The sequence below is a fragment of the Cornus florida genome, unplaced genomic scaffold (assembly GCF_030987335.1).
Source record: "Cornus florida cultivar Cherokee Brave unplaced genomic scaffold, ASM3098733v1 CherokeeBrave_3.0.0_Hap2_Chr10, whole genome shotgun sequence".
Taxonomy (NCBI): Eukaryota; Viridiplantae; Streptophyta; class Magnoliopsida; order Cornales; family Cornaceae; genus Cornus; species Cornus florida.
The window spans coordinates 57,134,120-57,155,356 of NW_026775580.1; the positions used below are offsets into that span (position 1 = coordinate 57,134,120).

Below are 21,237 nucleotides of genomic sequence, written 5' to 3' on the forward strand. Positions count from 1 at the left end.
TGAGTAGGCACCAAGTTAGAAATATAGCCAATGATTGGAGGAAATTCATAGCTATACAAGTTAGGTAGAAACCGACGTGCTCGGGAATTAGACAGCTCACTGTCAACAGTATTTTCGATCGATCGAAGATTCTCGATCGATCAAACACTCAACTTCGATTGATCGAAGTTGACGTAGCATCAAAAATATCTTCTGGGCCTTATCTACTTTGCTGAGCTGGCACCGCCTCGTTTCGATCGATTGTAGAACTCTTTGATCGATCGGGATTCCCTTCGATCGATCGAAGCTCCTCTGGTGCATTTTTCTGGCTTCTTTCCAACTTTGCTCCTTAGCTCCATAATTGAGCTAAATGGCTCTTATTAGGCTGTTTGGACTTTATTGACCTGAAATAGGCAAAAGCACAAATAAGTATCTAAGACATTAAAGTAAGATAGATGAATGGACAAAAATACCCTAACTTAGGTGCTAAAATGCGTCACATTTAAGCACTCATCTGGCAGCCTCCAAGCTCTAAAAATGGTGGTTGCTGCTGATACTTTAGGATATAAAAAGTTAGAAATGCTTTCTCTCTCATCTACTAACCCTAAATAGGTCAAAAAGGTGTCCCGAACAGTCCGAACGGGTCCCGTCCGGGTCAAAAAAGTGAAATATGTGAAGACGTGCTCAAATGCCAATGGTCTGTGAACAAAAAAGTTTTGAAATAGAATTCTAAGATCAACGGAAGAAACAGGTCAAAAATCGAGTCCCGAGTGAGGTAATATGCCCCGGACAAAATTGACAACTAATGGGGTTCAAAAATTCAAATTAAATGAAATAAAAATCCGGAAGTGCCAGAGTCCATAAAAAGTGAAAATAAACCCCTTATCAAAGTTTGAACCCAAAACGAGAAATTTTTCTGAAAACTTTCCATAATTATACAAATACCCCTCCACTATATAACTCAAAAAGTAAATTTCTCAGAAAGCCCAAAATGAAGTGCCATTCAAAAGATACATTTAAAATAACCTTAAATACAAAATTTTATCAAAAGATAATTACGAAATATACCCCAAGTAAGAAAACAATTTTCAAGAATCTTTGCATTTATATCCCTACGGGCAAAAGCAAACATCTAGCATGCTTTTCTAGAAAAGTAAAAATTTGGATCACATAAAAATAAAGTAAAATGAATGCATGCAAGGTCAGATTTTCGAGCATGACCTGATAGGTTTCGCAAAATGAAAAGACAGTGAAAAAGTGACGAAAAATAAAAAAAAAAACTCGGAAAAAGAAATCAATGAAAAAAAATTATCCATAAAATTTGAGAAAATGGAAAAGAAGGAAAATGACCAGGTCATTAGATAGAGTGCTGTTTGATCTGCCAGTAATCCTTCTACAAGAGTTAATAAAGTAAGCTTGAAGTCGAGAGCTGTTAGATAGGGGGGTCGCAAAGATGAAAACGGTCAGCCGTTGGTCCTTGGTAGATTGAAGGGGTGTAAGTCTGGATCAAAATTCAGTGTACTTTGCTTCATACATAGTAGATCATTTTGCTTAGGACATCGTGAAAGTCCTTGAGATTTTTCCAATTGGTTTTCTTCGCTAAAAATCCAGTGTCTCTCAAACTCTACTTTACTGCATTTATTTTTGCTTTGTGGGTTGATTAATTTACTTTTAATTTGGTAAATTTAATTTAAACAAAAAATTGGATAAAACGTTACACTTATTCATCCCCCTCTGAGTGATTTTTTTAAAAAATTCCATAACCTATTACATATAGCGTGACTCACATAATACAGTTCACCCGTCCCAACATCCTTATATATCATATTAATGTTTTCCTAAATTTTTGGAGCAAAATAAATATATAATTTCAAAAGAATAGTTTGGTATGTTGAAAAAAGTGTTTGGAGGGCATTTTGGACCTCAACAATAACTTTTAATGAATATGTAATTATTTTACTTAATTTAGCCAGAGTAAAAAACAAACTTTTAAAATAGACCACTTTATTATTTAGGTATCCTTAAATGTAGTTTTCCCTTCTCTTTTTATAATATAATTTCAGAAAGTACATCTAAATAAGAAAATTATATATAAATTAACAGCAATTCATAAATTGGGAATAAAATGATGACATAATAGAAATAAATTTAGTCTCTATATTTGATTTTTGAACTTTCTCTCACGAGTAATTTTTTTAAGGATAGTGATAGATGGGCCGATGATTTTGGTAGATTAGTTTGGCAAATACAATGGCAGGTAAGCAACTTTAACAAATAAAAAAAGGAAAGAAAATAAAAGGAGAAACAATACAAGTGTTCGCAGATTCATTTTTCCTAGGCTGTCAAGTTTTTGGCTAAGTTTTTCTTTTCTAATAGTTATCAAATCTTTCCCTCTTCGTTTCGTCTCTTCAAATAATATTTCTTACCATCTTAACTTGAAGAGAGAAAAAACTTTTAATTACTGAAAAAGAGAGAGAGAGAAAGAACTTTTAATTTTTAAAGTATGAGTGCAATTCCATATCATATATTATATTCATATGTATTTATATATATTGTATCATATGTGTAATTTTTTTTTTTTGGAAGGTAAATATGTGTATTTATTTGTTTGGTTATATTGTTCTTTCACAGTCTATAAAAAAAATTTCAAAGAGATATTAGAAAGAAATAGAATGAGAAAAAGAAAGAGATGAGAGATAAAGAGATGGAAGTAGCCTAGCGATAGGCCATGTAGTTTCTGCTAAAGTAATTTGTCAAATACTTCAGTTGAAATATCATTTTCCTTTTTTCCAAATACAAAACCTATTTGGCACTTCATGTTACAGAGTAAAAATAGGTCATTTACAATCAAAATATAAGATACATTTCAAAAAAAAAAAAAAAAAAACTCTCCAAAAATAAATCAACAAAAACAATTCTCTTTACTTACCGAAGAAAAAAAAAATTCAAATAAAGTAATAATTGAAAATTTAACGAAACAAAAACTATGAAAGAAAACACAAACAAATCAATAAACTAAGAATTTAGAAAAGAAAACACAAACAAATCAATAAACTAAGAATTTAGGTTATTCAATCATCGATTCTTGTTGATTTTCAAAATTTCATAGTTCTTCTATATTTTGTAGAAATAAATATCTTATAGATATCTCATAGAAGCATTCCAATACATTTCACACATATGCAAACCTAGTTTTATAGAAAGACTTTATTTTTCTATTATTCTGAATATAAGAAGAAAAAAAAGATAAAAAGAATCATGTATGAGATGAAATTTTAATATAATTAGATAATGAAAAGAATCTTACTTGAGTCGGAAGAATTTTAGAATTATTACGTTATGGAAAGAATTTAGTTTGAATTAGAATTTTACGCCAAACACATCAGATTTTCATGTGAGTCTGTTTTTGTAGGTACTGATAGTAGTCAATTATGTTATTTTCTTTATAATTTATAATTTATATATATATATATATAGAGAGAGAGAGAGAGAGAGAGAGAGAGAGAGGGGACGGGACCAGACCAAGGGCGCGTGCCCGTGGACCTTCATCGGCTCCGTTCGAGAGGGATCTCTTTGAAATATTACTCAAATAAAATAAATAAAAGACGAACTTAAGACCAGGTCCCCTGGTCGTTTAGTTTAGTAGGTTTGATAATTTTTGGACTCCGTGAACGAAAAAATAGCGCCTTTAATTCGTTTCATTTATCCTTGTAAAATCTTCATCTTTATCCAAATCTATGTTTTCCTTTTTTGGTAAGTACTAATCCAAATCTAATTGCTTATCAATACGGAACAACTCATGTATATGTTGATATACATATCTATATAATTATACTCTCTATCCAGTCTATCCCATAGAATTCTCTCCCAATTTTCTTCTACTGTAAAATCATCTTCTTGGTGTGTAAGTTCGGAGTTTCATTGTGATAGTTCTGCTTTGCTCCAATGGGCGATTGCTCTCTCCCTCAGGATTCTCTTTTCCTTGGATTCGACAGCTCTACTCAGTAAGTAATTGTTCCTTCTCATTTTGAATTTTTATTGCCAATTAACATATTTCAATTACCCATAACTTAATTTTGATGGTTTGGATTGATTTAGTTTTTGGTTTCCTTGCTAATATCGAATTAATTCCTAATCAAAGAAGGGTTTTGAAATTTTGATGTAACGATATTGGTGTGTCATGTATTGGGTACTCTTTTTTTCATCATTAATCAACTACCACATTTGAACCTTTAACTTGATTTTGATAGTTTGGATTGTTTGAGTTTCTGGGTTTCCTTGTTATGATCGAATTAATTCCTAATCAAACAAGGGTTTTGAAATTTTGATGTAATGATACTGTTGTGTCATGTATTGGGTACTCTTTTTTCATCATTAATCAAGTACCACATTTGAATTTTTAACTTAATTTTGATGAAATTTTCATGTAATAATACTGTTGTGTCATGTATTGAGTACTCTTTTTCATCATTAATGAAGTACTACATTTGAATTTTTAACTTAATTTTGATAATTTGGATTGCTTGAGTTTCTGGGTTTTCTTCCTATAAGCAAATTAATTCCTAATCAAACAAGGGTTTTGAAATTTTCATGTAATGATACTGTTGTGTCTTGTATTGGGTACTCTTTTTTCATCATTAATCAAGTACCACATTTGAATTTTTAACTTAATTTTGTAGTCTGGATTGCTTGAGTTTCTGGGTTTTCTTCCTATGATCGATTTCATTCCTAATCAAACAAGGGTTTGGGATTTTCCATGTAATGATACTGTTGTGTCATGTATTGGGTACTCTTTTTTCATCATTAATCAAGTACCACATTTGAATTTTTAACTTAATTTTGCTTGAGTCTCTGGGTTTCCTTGCTATGATTGGAATCATTTTTCCATGTAATGATATCGTTGTGTTATGTATTGGGTACTCTTTGTTCATTACTCTACCACATTTGAATTTTTCACTAATTTCATAGAACTTTGATTGTTTAGGTCAATAAAGGCAACTGTGTTAGATGCCAATCTTAACATTGTTTCTTCAGAAATAGTTAATTTTGATTCTGAATTGCCCCATTACAAAACCAAAGATGGTGTGTACAGAGACCCATCGGTTAATGGTCGAATTGTTTCACCCACTTTGATGTGGGTAGAAGCATTGGAAATTATACTTCAGAGGCTCCAGAAATCAAATTTAGATTTTGGGAAGATTGCCGCTATTTCTGGTAGTGGACAGCAACATGGTAGTGTGTATTGGAAGAATGGAAGTTCTGCAAAATTAGCATCATTGGACCCTAAGAAGCCATTGAAGGATCAACTTGATGGTGCTTTCTCAACAAATGAATCCCCAGTATGGATGGACAGCAGTACCACAGAGCAGTGCAAAGAGATTGAGAAAGCTGTTGGAGGTGCACTGGAGTTGTCTAGACTTACTGGGTCACGTGCGTATGAGAGGTTCACTGGACCACAAATTCGGAGGATTTTTGAGACACAACCGGAAATTTATCACAATACTGAAAGGATCTCCCTGGTTAGCTCCTTCGTGGCATCTCTACTTATTGGGGCTTATGCTTGTATTGATGAAACGGATGGTGCGGGGATGAACTTGATGGACATTAGGCAAAGAACGTGGTCTAAGATAGTTTTGGAGGTTTGTTTCTAGTTCTTTGAGATTGCACTTTGTGGTTTTGGAATCAAAATCATGATCCTTACTCAGTTCAATCAATCAAACGTTTCTTCTTTAAATGTTGTTGGTTTTATTTCAAGAGTATACTTTCTTCTTCAGTTGATGTTGAAGTTAAATGTTTATTATAGGCCACTGCACCAGGTTTGGAGGAAAAACTCGGGAAGTTAGCTCCTGCGCATGCTGTTGCTGGATTAATTGCTCCCTATTTTGTGGAGAGGTTAGTAATGCACTGTTTATCAACTCATAATGTCTATGATTTTCTTTTAAGATAGAAGTTAAGTTCTTACAGCATTATATTTAAGGTTCAGTTGGTATAGCCTTCATATTTATTTTCCATACATTTTAAGATGTAACAAAAATTTATGGACTGCACCTTGAATATAATGCTGTAAAAACATATAATGGTATAGCTATAGTGATAGAACCTGGTATGGACATTAGGTTTTAATGAAGTAATGACCTTGAGTCATAAACTTTCTTACAAAATAATAATAATGAGGAAGAATAGTATGCATAAAGTGACAAAATGATGAAAATATGTACAATGTGCTAGTCTTACCTCTTGGTTTGTAATACTTCGTACTACCAAAGTAAGTAATCATTCATCTTCTCGTGCTTCCCCAACACAAGTCTGCTTGTGCTTAAGGATATCATCAGCAACCTCATTAAAAACGAGCAAACTTTCTTTCATTCATATAATTGGAATAATAATTAAAAAAAAAATAACATTGATTTATAGGACATATAAAATGGAATGATTTATGTACATTTCTTTTCAGGTAAACAATATGTTAGCCCAACTTCAATATTTATTTAAATAAGCCTAAGGCTTAGCTAGTTGCACCACTCGCTTTCTTGTAATGCCTCCAGATAACAAACGCCAATCTGCAAGTTCCGAACCATACATTAAGAAACAAAATGAAACAAATATATATATATATATATATATATATATATATATATAAGTATACTGCTAAAGCAAGTAAGAAGCCATACTAACCTGCAGTGGTTGAAGATTTGCATGAGGTAGCTACTCAAGAACTGTATGCTCAGGTTTAGCTCTTCTTGACATTACTTGATGCACATGGTTTACAGGTAAGTAGCAAGTGCATGGATTTATAGGGATTAATCTTGAATCAAAATGGGCTAGGGGGACACCTTGGTGTAACCAAAAAAAGTTCCAAGTCATTGACTACTCTAATTGGGCTTTCAGTGTGGGATTTTGAGAAGGTTAAAGTATGAGATAAGTGAGAAGTGGATGCCAACAGTTCCTTATGTCAATTAGTGATTGGCTATATCAATACATATCGCTGTTAGTTTGTTGACAATAAAATGATTTTGAATTTCTAAAATGAGCATCAATACTTAAAATTAATTATCTTTTTGTGTCCAATGGCTCGGCTCCACATTGGGAAAGCTCTCCCCAAACCCATAAATCCTCCAACCCCATGTCCTCTATTAGGACTTGAACCCTGCAGCTTTCCTTAATGAAGGAGCATGAGATACCACAAGAGCTAGACTAGTGGTAGTGAAGTCCAGATACTCAAATAGATTCGCATCTACAGCTGGGAATAGATGTGCACTGCAGTTATATACATGGTGAAGCCACCCTCTGAAGGTCATGGGCTATGGAGGTCTGCTGTAACATTTATCATCCAGTTTGCAAGTTTTGTGAATTACTCTCATTCCCTCATTTCAAAAATATGGTAACTATTTGCAAGAGGCATGTGCATGACAGGCATCTCAAGTACTAATTATTATCCAAGTAAAATACTTAATACAATTTTACATGTATAAGTTGATATAAAAATGCATCATGTAGTTGAATATGGTGCAACCACGTTTGGTGCGTGTATGTGGTGCATGTATGTGTGTCATCTATCGCAGGGTACATCGAATGAGAGTAGCTTGTAAACCAAGTATAATGACTGCAATAGAAAAGAAGAATATGCTTTTTGAATCTCACATGAACAGCTTCAGTACAGAACAGTATTGGGTATCTATATCCTATGCTCTAATGTTCCTCTTACGATTTATCTTTTTATTCATGTATGCTGTTGCATTTTTCTTTGTGAGTAGAATGAGATTGTCATCTAGATATTACCTCAAACTGTTTTCAGGTTCCACTTCAACAAGAATTGTCTGATTGTTCAGTGGTCTGGAGACAACCCCAACAGCCTGGCAGGTAAATGGTTTTCTTCATTTTTAACTTTTACACATTCTTTGATCACAAAATTTTTATCATGATTTCTGTATGTCACACATTCACCTGGATTTTTGGTCAACTTATGATGCCTGTAAGTAACCTAAACTTTAGTGGTTATTCACGGTGCCACAAGGTTACGTAAATGTTGGCATACTAATTTCTCATATTTAGTTGCATTTATTAAATTTTTTTGTTTAGAATTTTTACCTTTTTTTAAAAAAATAAATAAATAAATAAAATAAAAATTAGACAGTAGCATTTTTTCCCCAAATTTCCAGTCATCCACTTCCTTTTGTATCAGTGCCTCAGTGGAATTTCTTCGGTAAGTGGAGCAACAAGTTACTGGGAAATGGTTTGTTGTCTCCATTGCCTGGCTTTGCCAAAAGCAGTGTCTTCATGCTTACCAGTGTTTTACTTGGTTTCAATCCATTGACAGCTTCACGTTGACTTCTGATTTGCTTTCCTTCCCTTATGACAGTTTTAATGCGGTTTCATCATATTATCATATTTTCTTTGTCTTAACTGCAAACTGACTGATGGCATTTCAAACCCGTAGGTTTGACCCTCAATACTCCAGGGGATCTGGCAATTAGTCTTGGCACTAGTGACACTGTAAGTTGAAAAAGATACGATCTTAATTTCTTCCTTTCTAATGTTCCTTTATAACTAATCTTTATATACATCGTCTTATTGATCCCTCCATTAGGCCTTTTCTTATCCATACATGATATTATTTTTGTGCTCAACTAAGTTTGACCTTGCTCTAACTAGCCATACTAAACATTTGCATTGGCTTTATTAGCTATTCATACATGTGTTTAATTCCCACACTTGAACCTTAAGAAAATCCAGTCAGCCATGATATTCTTCAAAGGCTTCCTTAGTTTCCACCTAGAGGTTTTATTGCTGCCTGCCTGTTTTTGCTCTGATGTGGCTTGTTACGCATAGAGGCTGAAGCTTGAGCCTGCTAATTTTTCTGGTGAGAAAACTTGTAGAAGCTAAATAATGAGCAGAACTACAAGCTGTTTAAGAGTGATTGGATTGCTTACCTGTCTTATTTAGGGCATCTAAATTGTAGTTCCACTTTTCAATGCCATTATAAATTTCTTATATGCTATGTTTGGCGGCACCGAATTGGCGCTTTGGATTTGGAATTGGAGAAAATTTAGTTAAAAAATTTAACTAAACATCTTCCAATTCCAAATCCAATGATGCACTGATTCGGTGCTCCAAAACATAACAATAGTGTCTTGCAATTCCTTAGTGGAACTTCAATATCTTTTGTTTGGTTTATTTTGTTTATCTTGAAATTTGATTCCTAAGAAGTAAAATTCACTTTCATTCTTATCAATCAGGTATTTGGGATCACTAGCAATCCTCAACCAAGTTTAGAAGGGCATGTTTTTCCTAATCCCGTGGATGCAAAAGGTTACATGGTTATGTTGTGCTATAAAAATGGGTCTCTGACTCGTGAAGGTACTACTCCATATCTGATATATAATTTTATTGATAAGGAATACATGGAGTTTCCTCTATTGACAATGTGATCACATTGTCACAACGTTACCAGATGTGCGTAACCGGTGTGCGGATAAATCTTGGGATGCTTTCGATACATTTCTTCAACAAACCCCTCCTCTAAATGGTTTGTAAACGTATTTTCTTTAAGTTTAAAATATTAGTTCTTTTCAGTTTCTGGTTTCTCATATTCCAGTATGCCATAGGTGGAAAGATGGGCTTTTACTACAAGGAGCACGAAATACTTCCTCCCCTCCCTGGTGGGTTAATGGTTTGCTTTTAACATTTTCTAAAGGCGGTCTGGCAATATATATATATATATATTTCCTTTTAATGAAGAATTCTGGTCAGGGGTGCATTCAATCTCTCAAAAATACTTCTGCATATTCTAAAGGTGGTCTAGATATATATTATAATGATATTTTGTGGTCTGTACTTGGATATAAAACTGGCCTAACAAGATGATTCATTACAGATTATCTGTGCTGCTTAAAGAGTAATGTCACTTTTTTATTTTTTTATACCATCAAATAGTCCTAATACAATATCGATAGATAATTTAGCTCTAGATTTATGTATGTTCTTAACCATGTATTTTTATACCTTTATTGTCATTTATCACAAGAATGGTCAAATGAAAAATTCCAAAAATTGTTTATGAATTCAGTTGGTTTCCACCGTTACATTCTGGAGAACTTTACGGGCGAGACTTTAGATGGCGTAAGTGAACGTGAAGTGGAGGAATTTGATCCTCCTGCTGAGGTTAGTGTCTTAGATAAATAGTTTGTTTGCATGAGACAGATGACATCCTTGACATTTGCGCTTTCATTCAGATTAAATAAATTCAATTACAGGTTCGAGCATTGATAGAGGGCCAATTTCTATCCATGCGAGCTCATGCTGAAAGATTTGGGATGCCATCACCTCCAAAGCGAATAATAGCTACTGGTGGAGCATCAGCAAATACTAGCATTCTGAGTGTAATAGCTTCCGTTTTTGGCTGTGATGTTTATACAGTCCAAAGGCCGGGTAAGTAGTCAATCCCTTTCACTCATAACTACCAAATTTTTTATTTATGACCGAATACAATATACTCAGCTTAACATCGCTTTGTCTGATTATAAATTGTATGTAGTTCATATCCCACTGAAAACAACGTTAAATCAATTATCAGTATCACAGTCTCACTCTGTTCATATGCGAACCTTAGCTTTACCCAAATATAAATCCTGAATTGGAGTTGTTCATATCCCACAGAAAACGTACATTAATTAAATCAATTATTAGCTACTTGAACAAACGGCCCTATGCAAATTCTTTGTTTGTAGCTGAGGGAGTTTTGAACTTGTGATTTTTATGTTCTTTCTGCTTCATGGTGTTATGCTTTGCTGATGGCGAATCTTCTGTTATTGCTTGGCAGACTCAGCTTCCCTAGGAGCTGCATTGAGGGCTGCTCACGGTTGGCTGTGCAACAAAAAGGGCAGTTTTGTGCCCATTTTGGGTATGTACAAGGACAAGCTGGAGAACACTTCTCTTGGCTGCAAGCTATCAGTGACTGCCGGAGACCGAGAACTTGTCACCAAGTATGCTCTGCTGATGAAAAAGAGAATGGAGTTTGAGAATCGCCTTGTCCAAAAGCTGGGGCGTTGCTAAAATTGAATAATTTTGAAAGAGAGTTTTAAAATGTCATGCCAACCAGAGTCAGATGTGACATGGCATTGTGGTAATAAATGGAACCAAATGGAAAGGATTTACATGTTTTTGGTGGAATTTAGGTTAACTAAATATTAATATTTCATAGTGACAATAATTTTATCATATTTGTAGATAAATAATAGTGAGAACCGTTTTAGTTAATTTCAACATGTTCATGATTTACTTTATAATTTATGCTATATAAACAGGAAAATGTTATAGAATTTTTCCCAATGACATTGGCATAATATGTTGGTCTCTTGTTACCCTTTAAAACAGGCGGCAATCGATGTGCTTTATAATTTGAAAAATGCTACTGCCATATCTTTAAGAAATCAGAAAAGATAAAAACTGTTTTTCAGAAATTATAAAAACTGATTCAAAGAAAACATATAATTTTTAAAAGAAAAAAAATGCAGAAAACTAATAATCGAACAAGTTTTGTACAATTTTCAAATTTTTAGTTTTCTAAAAAAAAAAAAAAAAAAAAAAAAACCATTTGGTTCACAATAATATGAGCGAGCAATAGAGACTTGGGCATCTTTCGGGCTGATTCTGAAATACCAACTAGTATATCAGGTCAAATACTTGCCTTTTGACCCTCAAAGTAATGCTCATTCCTATTCATTTTTCATTCGAATTCAATGTGTGATGAACGCTTTAAAAGGTAATTTCGCAGTACAACTCTTGTGATGGTCCCATAACTTGTGATACACCAACACATTTATAATAAAAATTTATTATATGCTCCCTGAATTATTGCTGCAAATCAATTACGAATGTATCAACTTTATTTAGTTTTAATATTTTTTTATTTTTTATTTTTTCGCCTTCGGTGTCAATCAGGGATTAATTTCTCCATCTCTCTTTTGTAAATGTGTTAACTGACATAACTGGTCATCTTAAAGAGACGTTCAATGTTAAAAGTAGAAGATGGTGGTTGTTTCGCGTTGTTGCCCGAAGTAAATATACAGCAAACTCTCCTAAATTCTACCATACCAATCTTTTCTTTGCTCCGATGGAGGATTGCTATCTACCTCAGGACTCCCTTTTTCTTGGATTCGACTGTTCCACTCAGTAAGTGTCTCTTCTTCCCTTCACTTCATTCTTCAATTCTGCTTAGCACATCTCAATCTTAAGCGTTTGTACTGTTTTATATTTCTGGGTTCTTTTGAGTCTCTTGAGTTTTATCGTTAATCAAATCAAATGTAATGATTTCTTGTACTGTTTATGACTTAAATCACTAAATTGGTTTTGACTTCAGTCGGGTATTTCTTAAATATTCATAATTTTGAGTAATTCAGGACCTTTTTACTGAATTTGTGAAGCTTTGGTCATTGAAGGCAACTGTTTTAGACTTCAGATCAGATGTAATGATATTTTGTACTGTTTATGACTTAATCACTAAATTGGTTTTGACTTCAGTTGGGTATTTCTTAAATTGTTCAAAATTTTGAGTAGTTCATTCCTAAACTAGGACCTTTTACTGAATTTTGTGAAGCTTTGGTCATTTAGGTCAATGAAGGCCACTGTGTTAGACTCCAATCTGAAAATTGTCACTTCAGAAATAGTTAGTTTCGATTCTGAATTGCCCCACTACAAAACCAAAGATGGTGTTTACCGAGATCCATGTGTTGACGGCCGAATTGTTTCACCCACTTTGATGTGGGTTGAAGCATTGGATCTTATACTTAAGAGACTTGTGAAATTGAAATTGGATTTTGGGAAGATTGTTGCTGTTTCCGGTAGCGGACAGCAACATGGTAGTGTATATTGGAAAAATGGGAGTTTGGCAAAATTGACATTGTTGGACTCGAAAAGGGCAATGGTGGATCAACTTGGTGATGCCTTTTCGATAAAGGAATCTCCCATATGGATGGACAGCAGCAGCACTCAACAGTGCAAAGAGATTGAGAAAGCTGTTGGAGGTGCTTTGGAGTTATCTAGACTTTCTGGATCTCGTGCTCATGAGAGGTATGCCGGCCCACAAATTCGGAAGATATTTGAGATGCAGCCAGAAGTTTATCGCGATACAGAGAGGATCTCTCTTGTTAGCTCCTTCATGGCTTCTCTACTTATTGGGGCTTATGCTTGTATTGATGAAACGGATGGTGCAGGGATGAACTTGATGGATATCAAGCGAAGAACTTGGTGTAAAATAGCTTTGCAGGTTTGCCTTTTGTACTTTTTAGTTTGAAGATAAACTAAATCTAATTAATCACACACAACTGACAAAGAAACCAAACCGTGATAGATCATAACTGAAGGAAAAAGCGTAAATGTTGCATATTAGGCTTATTGAAACAGAATCACTTCCAACATGTCATTATTTAAACGTCATATCTACAGTTATAAATTTTATAATTTCAAATAATGGTTTATTGTTCTGTGATCGAGCATGCTTCTATGTTTCTTATAGGCCACAGCACCAGGTTTGGAGAAAAGACTAGGAAAGTTAGCTCCTGCACATGCTGTTGCTGGTTTTATTGCTCCCTATTTTGTGGAGAGGTTAGTGGCACACTGTCTGTGAATTTGCAACATTTATGATGTTCTATTGAGATACACTTGATATGAGCTTCATTTGGTATAGCCTTTGTATTCCTCCAACTGTTTTGTGGTTAACTTGATCACCAACACGCAGATGTTAGTGTTTGATGACTGTTTCGGACCTGAATTACAACTTGTTAATTGCAGCTTAAATTCAATGAGCTTAATAGGACCAGTTTTATGGACTTCGAATGACCCCAATGTTTAAATAGATGGTATATTTTATAAGAACATAACATTGACAACTTCGTTTTTAACTCAGTCATGGTAGCAGCATTTGATATAAACTTCAAATTTCCAACAAAATTCAACTCTATTGAACTGGGAGAAGAATACACACACACACACACACGCATATATATATACTGCTAGACGTCTCGTACTTGTAGAACTAGATTCGTAATATTAATTTTTGGAACTTTAACTACTAAGATTATTCTAGACCATTAGAGACTACATATAAAGATCATACAACGTCAGAGACCTAGAATAAGAACTATAGATCACTACTACAGCTCATGTCTTGCAAATTTAGAAAAAACCACAATACTGTTGGACTCCTAGAACTTGAGAATTTATAAATAAAAATGACTAGCAGCATATTTATTTAAAAGTAAAATAAATGAAGACTCGACTCGCTATCAAGGACACTTTCTTTTAAGATCAAGTTTACTGGAATGGCTGGAGGCCCATCGTCGGGGCACTTTTCTTTAACTATCTTGATATCTCATCAAACTTCTTTCAGGTTCCACTTCAACAAGAACTGCTTGGTTGTTCAATGGTCTGGTGACAATCCCAACAGCTTAGCAGGTTAAAGGTTTTCTACGTTTGTAACTCTTTATGTATACTCTTTGATAAAGAATTCCTTACAATTTTGTCCCTCATTCTTTTCCTAGGTTTTTGCTTACTTTCCGGTGTAATCTATGATTTTATGGTTATTTTTAGTGTCATCAGGTTAAATTCACAGTTTATAATTGCTTTCACAATGGGAAAAATGACATCTTACTGAGTTTCTCCAAGTCATATATTTTTGTATGGCTTCTGCTCTTGTGCCATACACTATTTGCAGCTCCGGGTTGATCTCTCCTCTCCAAAGGGGAAGTTGAGAGTTCGAGCCCTGCTAGGGGCATGTTGTGGATGTGTGGTTGCTTAACTTCCAATATATATATATATATATATATATATTAACCACCTTGGCCTACCCTTGTTAATGTGGATTTAACTGAGTCTTACATAGAGTAAGGGCAGTGTTGTGTTTTAGAAAAATAATCACCCCAGGCAGTTGGGGTAAGATGTGGAATTCTAGATCAAATGTTATTAATTAACTGAGAGTTTGATAATGAAAGGAGGAAAATTAGAAATGCGGAAAGAAAGCAACTATTACATTTGAGTGTCACCTAGGACTTTCTCAGATTATGCTAGTTCACAATATGATAGCTTAGAGCTAAAAGGAAAGTATGAAAAACTATTTAACATAGTGTCTAACAATGAAGGCGAGTTGCTTAGTTAATGCGTATAATCTTCTTTGAAGACAGGCATGCAAGTTATTCTTTATTTATTTGCACATGTGCATGCTCCATGATTAGAATTTTACTAATAATTTCTTTAATATGAGTTTTGTAACTTTGTGTTTCTTAGCCATACCAATTTGCCAATTCTCCACTTGTGCATTGGTCGTTTTACCTTTAATTATGTTTTTACGATTAATGAGTTATTTGAAACATGTAGTTGTCTCTATTGCAAGAATTTGCCAAAAGCAACGGCTCCATGCTGCTAGTATTTCTACTTGATTTTGCTCTGTTGACTGATTGAGAAAAATGTGGATTATGGTTTCCTATTTCACACAAACGGCAGTCTTAATCTTGGCATGTCATATCACCTCAACTGTCATATTCTCTCACTCTCATAATTGCTTATTGATTAAAAGAATTTTGACCCTGTAGGTTTAACCATCAACACTCCAGGGGATCTGGCAATTAGTCTTGGCACCAGTGACACTGTAAGTTCAAAGATATATATTCTTGATTTTTTGCCTATCTTATTGCAATTACCCCTTTCATAGGTTTCTTTCTAGGCCATTTACTATATTATTTCTGCATCAATTTAGTTTAATGAGCTTAACCAAACATCTAATTCAATGGCCCAGACACTCATATATGTCTCTGAATGCCGCATTACAACCTATACATAGCACAAACTCAATAGCATCGATACTCTATAAAGCATACTCAATTCTTCAAAAAGAAAAAAACATATCTCATTCGCGCCTAGAGGTTCTACTCCTTGGCTTGTTGGTTGTTAAGCAAGTGAGCTTAGCTTTTTTTGCTTGTGAACAAGCTTGGAAACTAATTAATCATCCAAACTCAAGCTGCTAGTTTCGTATGAACCTTCTTTCTAGGCATTCCCCATTAAATGCTATTCTGCCTATTCATGTCTAATGTCATGAGAAAAATACCTGTTATTTTGATTTATTCTATTTTTCTTAAATCCTGGTTTATACTTGAAATCTGATCATGATTATCAATCAGGTATTTGGAATTACCAGTGATCCTCAACCAAGTTTAGAAGGACATGTTTTTCCTAATCCCGTGGATACAGAAGGATACATGGTAATGTTGGTTTATAAGAATGGCTCTCTGACTCGTGAAGGTAATACACATATCTGATATTATAATTCTATGAATTTCAGCAAGGCAATATCTGAAGTTCCTTCAATTGACAATGTCACCACACCTTGATAGATGTGCGTAATTGCTACGCCGATAAATCTTGGGAAGTCTTCAGCACATATCTGCAGCAAACACCACCTCTAAATGGTTGGCAAATATATCCTTTCAGTTTAGTTTATACATTAGTTAATACCTCCCATGTGGTTTCTCATATTCCGTTCGCTGCAGGTGGAAAGATAGGTTTTTACTACAAGGAGCATGAAATTCTTCCTCCCCTCCCAGGTAGGTTTGTAGCCTTTTCTCCAATAAATTTCAGTGGTGGTGTTTCAAAATATGTATGATTTATTTTCTATTATTAAAAACTACAGATCCCGGGGTATTGCATAATTAATATCTCGCTTTAAAATACTTGTGCCACACATTGGACTAGGGTGTCATGACCATTTTTTTTTCTTTTGGTTTCTACTTGGTAGTTGGATAGTATTGTCGATGAATCTAACATGGACACGACGGGTTTTTCTAATCAACTAATGTTATTTGTGCTGGTTAAATTTAATAACGCCAATCAGACCAGTGAAAAATTTAACATGTCAAAATGAATGAAGTAACTTAATTGGGGAAAGCTTTGGAGCACAAGGTCTCCTTAGTGCCATCCATGAAACAGCGTGCCACATTCATTTGCTCAATTTTTTGTCTGACAAGACAAAGTATGGGCGAAGGTCCAGATTTACAGATGATCTTGGGGTGTTGTAAGTTGTAACAAGAACAATCAAATGCTAAACTCATGAGTTGCTTATGCGTCCAGCTGGCTTGCACCGTTACATCCTTGAGAATTTTACGGGTGACATTTTGGACGGCCTAAGTGAACGTGAAGTGGAGGAATTTGATCCTCCTTCAGAGGTTTGTAGTCTTGGATACAGATTTCTGATTACCACAGGTAGAACTTTTTTTTCTTAAAACTGAACAAATTCCTTGCTTTCAGGTCCGAGCATTGATTGAGGGCCAGTTTCTCTCTATGCGAGCTCATGCTGAAAGATGTGGGATGCCTTCTCCAAAACGCATAATAGCCACTGGTGGAGCATCAGCAAATCTTAGCATTCTGAACTCAATAGCTTCCATTTTTGGCTGTGATGTGTATACGGTCCAAAGACCAGGTAGCTACTAGTCTCTACTTATTTGCTCAACATAGCCTTATCCAAATTATGAACCTTTAACCGCATAGGTATATGATATCAAAAAAGTTATTGGTCTGGCAATCTCGTTCATGCTCTACCCCCAACTTATATTAGTCTGTGCTGCACTACTTGATGGTGCATGTAACAGATTTTTTTTTTTTTTTTGCATGTTGTTTTGATAAGATTCTTGTTACATCATCATCTTTTGCTCTTGCATAATGTCAAAACCTTTATGCTTGCTTGACAGACTCTGCTTCACTAGGAGCCGCGCTGAGGGCTGCTCACGGCTGGTTATGCAACGAGAGAGGCAGTTTTGTACCCATCTCATGTATGTACATGGACAAGTTGGAGAAGACATCTCTGAGCTGTAAGCTTTCAGCGACTGCTGGAGACCGAGAACTCGTCACCAGGTATGGTTTGCTGATGAAGAAGAGAGTGGAAATTGAGAACTGCCTTGTCCAAAAGCTGGGACGTTGGTAATATTGAGATAAAGAATAAGGCACTAGCTTGAAAGAGGAAATTCTCAACCAGTATCGTGTCACATTGTATTGTGGTAGTAGCGTAATTGAACCAGATGTTATGGGTTTTACAATTTCTTGGTGAACTTCAAATAATACTTGCATTTCTTATACAAACTGAGTTGATTGTAAATACCACTAAAAAAATTGATTGTAAATGACAAATAATATTGATAGTAATGATAATGATAAAGGATGGTGGTTTAAGTTTATTTGTTTTCTTCAACACTTCACTCTCTCTTCTTCTTATTCCTCTATATATATATATATATATTGTGTGCGTGTTGTTTACGTTTGTGTGCCCATATTTGCATGTGTATATAGTATACAATTTCAAAGGTCAAGTCTGTAACCAGTTCATGTAAACAAAACAATACTTCAAATATAAGGCCAATTACTGAGATAATAGGATAGATAAATGTCACAGCACAGAACAAAGAAAATTATAGTGGCAATACCAAGACTAAGTGCCTTGAAACAACCATGTCTCAGGAACACACACACCACACACATCAAGAACACTAACACCACATAATAGCAGAGTACGTAATGCATGAACTGCAAGTGACAAGACCTTGGATTAGTACTCATCTCCGTCATCGCCATCCTCACCCTCAGCTGACTCTGCACCAACCTCCTCATAGTCCTTTTCCAAAGCAGCAAGATCCTCACGAGCTTCACTGAATTCTCCTTCCTCCATGCCCTCACCAACATACCAGTGCACAAATGCACGCTTAGCGTACATGAGATCAAACTTGTGATCAATGCGGGAGAACACTTCAGCAACACTGGTTGAGTTAGAGATCATGCACACAGCTCTCTGCACCTTTGCAAGGTCACCTCCTGGAACAACAGTTGGTGGCTGATAGTTGATACCACACTTGAATCCGGTTGGACACCAATCAACAAACTGAATTGTTCTCTTGGTCTTGATAGTTGCCACCGCTGCATTCACATCCTTGGGCACAACATCACCACGGTACATCAGGCAGCATGCCATGTACTTTCCATGGCGCGGGTCACATTTAGCCATCATGGATGAGGGCTCGAAAGCACTGTTGGTGATCTCTGCCACTGAGAGCTGCTCGTGATAGGCCTTCTCAGCTGAGATGACAGGAGCATATGAGGAAAGCATAAAATGGATCCTGGGGTAGGGCACAAGGTTGGTCTGGAATTCAGTCACGTCGACATTTAGGGCACCATCAAACCTCAACGAGGCAGTGAGGGATGAGATAACCTGGATTAAAAATAGCATGGAAACAACACAAACTATTATTGTTCCTGATAGTTCAAAAGAGCTAATAGCTCGGATTTCCTAGGTATAATCAATACTGCTAGTTTACCTGAGAAACAAGGCGATTGAGATTAGTGTAGGTGGGGCGTTCAATGTCCAGGGAGCGCCTACAGATATCATAAATGGCCTCATTGTCAAGAAGCACAGCAACATCAGTGTGCTCAAGAAGAGAGTGGGTCGAAAGGACACTGTTGTAGGGCTCCACAACCGATGTGGAGACCTGTGGTGAGGGATAAACAGTGAAACCAAGCTTTGATTTCTTGCCATAGTCAACAGAGAGACGCTCCAAAAGAAGCGACCCAAGGCCAGAACCAGTGCCACCACCAACAGCATTGAACACAAGGAAACCTTGAAGGCCAGTGCAGTTGTCCGCAAGCTTCCGGATACGATCCAAGCAGAGATCAACAATTTCTTTCCCAACTGAAAGACAAAATGACACAAATTTTAAGCATTTGGATAAAAGCAATTATTCAAGAAATACGACAAAGAAAGGGTCTTATTAACTGGTATAGTGGCCACGTGCAAAGTTGTTGGCGGCATCTTCCTTGCCACTGATGAGCTGCTCAGGGTGAAAGAGCTGGCGATATGGTCCGGTTCTAACTTCATCAATAACAGTGGGCTCGAGGTCAACAAAGACAGCACGAGGGACATGCTTCCCTGCTCCGGTTTCACTGAAAAACGTGTTGAAGGCATCATCCCCACCACCAACTGTCTTGTCACTGGGCATTTGGCCATCAGGCTGAACACAAATACAAAAAAATAACACAGTTAAAATCAAAGCTAACGAGCAAGAGACACAATACTAGATCTAGTATCACATATAAAAACCATATCATAAATGATTTTTAAAATAAAATGGGGAAAAATCCACAATTGATCATCCACAAGAACCCAAGATCATGACCTTGCACAGACCCAATTCTTCTGAAACTAAAAGAAATCAAATTTGGTATATCCCATACTCAAAATATAATAATTAATACCTAGAGTTCAAAATAAAGCATACAATTTCGAAAGAATTGCAAACAATACTGTATTTACTGGAATTGACTACATATAACAAAATACAACTAGCTTTTACTATTGCAGCACCACTCTGAACACATTATAACCCTAGAACGAGAGAAATTATCAACAGAAAGCACATAGATCACATACCAAATAAAACACAATTTGAAACAATTAATATAAAAAAAGTATATATAATGTGTATGTGTAAACTATATGTAAACTAGACATAAACAAATATATATATATAGAGAGAGAGAGAGAGAGAGATGGAGGAAGACATGTAACCTGGATGCCATGCTCGAGACAATAAAGTTCCCAGCAAGCATTGCCGACCTGGATACCGGCCTGACCAATGTGGATCGAAATGCACTCTCTCATTTTCACAAGTTTTTGGATAAAAAAAACCCTAGAAATTGCGAAGCGAAGAATAAGAAGATAGGAATGGACGGCGTTTATGAAGACGCCTTCTGATGATGGATTTCAGAACACTTTTGTGTATTGGCTTATGCCTCTGTATATACGCATATATAAGGGCCAGACAGATGGGAGAAGAAATATCTGGTAAACTAACCATAGTTAGTTAACCGCGGTTATCGTTCAATGCCAGCCAAGAACAGGCTTAATCATTGCCCAGCGTAACCACCATTTAACCGTGGTTAAGTTTTACCCGCCAGATTTTTTATTTTTGATATTTTGAAGAAAATAGGTTTAAGTTTCACTGAAATTGCACAACTGCCACCCTACTTAAAAAAGCTTTTTAGGTAGGTTGGTGAATGGAGAAGGGTAGAAACGTCATTCAAAGCATCTGAAAATATATTTTGGACATTTTATTTTATTTACTCGTATTATTATTGTTTTATTTTATGTTAGTTTATTTTTGTTTTAGGAGCCCACGAGATTGATTGTCCGCAAATGACTGAAGGCACATGCATTGTCCATGGCAGTTGAGA

The 21,237-nt window shown here is 35.5% G+C and overlaps 3 protein-coding genes across 4 annotated transcripts; 2 read left to right on the top strand and 1 right to left on the bottom strand.

Moving 5' to 3' along the window:
• The first annotated feature begins 3,484 nt into the window (after positions 1 to 3,484).
• On the top strand, positions 3,485 to 11,235 carry LOC132278500 (xylulose kinase 2-like). The gene is made up of 11 exons (XM_059780294.1): positions 3,485 to 3,983; positions 4,964 to 5,618; positions 5,783 to 5,871; positions 7,775 to 7,839; positions 8,417 to 8,472; positions 9,216 to 9,336; positions 9,431 to 9,505; positions 9,585 to 9,638; positions 10,046 to 10,140; positions 10,233 to 10,407; positions 10,799 to 11,235. The coding sequence occupies exons 1-11, from the start codon at positions 3,925 to 3,927 to the stop codon at positions 11,029 to 11,031; spliced, it is 1,677 nt and encodes a 558-aa protein (XP_059636277.1). The 5' UTR covers positions 3,485 to 3,924; the 3' UTR covers positions 11,032 to 11,235.
• A 133-nt stretch (positions 11,236 to 11,368) lies between these two features.
• On the top strand, positions 11,369 to 18,194 carry LOC132278501 (xylulose kinase 2-like). 2 transcript variants are annotated; one of them, XM_059780295.1, is made up of 11 exons: positions 11,369 to 12,150; positions 12,589 to 13,243; positions 13,493 to 13,581; positions 14,366 to 14,430; positions 15,564 to 15,619; positions 16,149 to 16,269; positions 16,362 to 16,436; positions 16,518 to 16,571; positions 17,095 to 17,189; positions 17,272 to 17,443; positions 17,712 to 18,194. In XM_059780295.1, exons 1-11 carry the CDS (start codon positions 12,092 to 12,094, stop codon positions 17,942 to 17,944), a joined length of 1,674 nt encoding a protein of 557 aa, XP_059636278.1. In that variant the 5' UTR covers positions 11,369 to 12,091; the 3' UTR covers positions 17,945 to 18,194. The 2 variants fall into 2 exon arrangements, with proteins under 2 accessions (XP_059636278.1, XP_059636279.1); XM_059780296.1 differs by having other exon boundaries at positions 12,047 to 12,150; positions 12,575 to 13,243.
• Positions 18,195 to 18,344: 150 nt separating this feature from the next.
• On the bottom strand, positions 18,345 to 20,793 carry LOC132278503 (tubulin alpha chain). The gene is made up of 4 exons (XM_059780297.1): positions 20,573 to 20,793; positions 19,781 to 20,015; positions 19,326 to 19,696; positions 18,345 to 19,219 (listed from the first exon to the last, which is right to left on the bottom strand). Exons 1-4 carry the CDS (start codon positions 20,663 to 20,665, stop codon positions 18,563 to 18,565), a joined length of 1,356 nt encoding a protein of 451 aa, XP_059636280.1. The 5' UTR covers positions 20,666 to 20,793; the 3' UTR covers positions 18,345 to 18,562.
• Between the last annotated feature and the right edge of the window lie 444 nt (positions 20,794 to 21,237).

Excerpts from the sequence above, each read along its gene's own strand:
- LOC132278500 (XM_059780294.1), top strand. The coding sequence starts at position 3,925 with ATGGGCGATTGCTCTCTCCCTCAGGATTCTCTTTTCCTTGGATTCGAC. Across the intron at positions 5,619-5,782 it reads GGTCTAAGATAGTTTTGGAG|GCCACTGCACCAGGTTTGGA; the intron begins GTTTGTTTCTAG and ends TGTTTATTATAG. Across the intron at positions 5,872-7,774 it reads GCTCCCTATTTTGTGGAGAG|GTTCCACTTCAACAAGAATT; the intron begins GTTAGTAATGCA and ends AACTGTTTTCAG.
- LOC132278501 (XM_059780295.1), top strand. The coding sequence starts at position 12,092 with ATGGAGGATTGCTATCTACCTCAGGACTCCCTTTTTCTTGGATTCGAC. Across the intron at positions 13,582-14,365 it reads GCTCCCTATTTTGTGGAGAG|GTTCCACTTCAACAAGAACT; the intron begins GTTAGTGGCACA and ends AACTTCTTTCAG. Across the intron at positions 17,190-17,271 it reads AATTTGATCCTCCTTCAGAG|GTCCGAGCATTGATTGAGGG; the intron begins GTTTGTAGTCTT and ends CCTTGCTTTCAG.
- LOC132278503 (XM_059780297.1), bottom strand. The coding sequence starts at position 20,665 with ATGAGAGAGTGCATTTCGATCCACATTGGTCAGGCCGGTATCCAGGTC. Across the intron at positions 20,016-20,572 it reads GTCTCGAGCATGGCATCCAG|CCTGATGGCCAAATGCCCAG; the intron begins GTTACATGTCTT and ends ATTTGTGTTCAG. Across the intron at positions 19,220-19,325 it reads TCAATCGCCTTGTTTCTCAG|GTTATCTCATCCCTCACTGC; the intron begins GTAAACTAGCAG and ends TTTTTAATCCAG.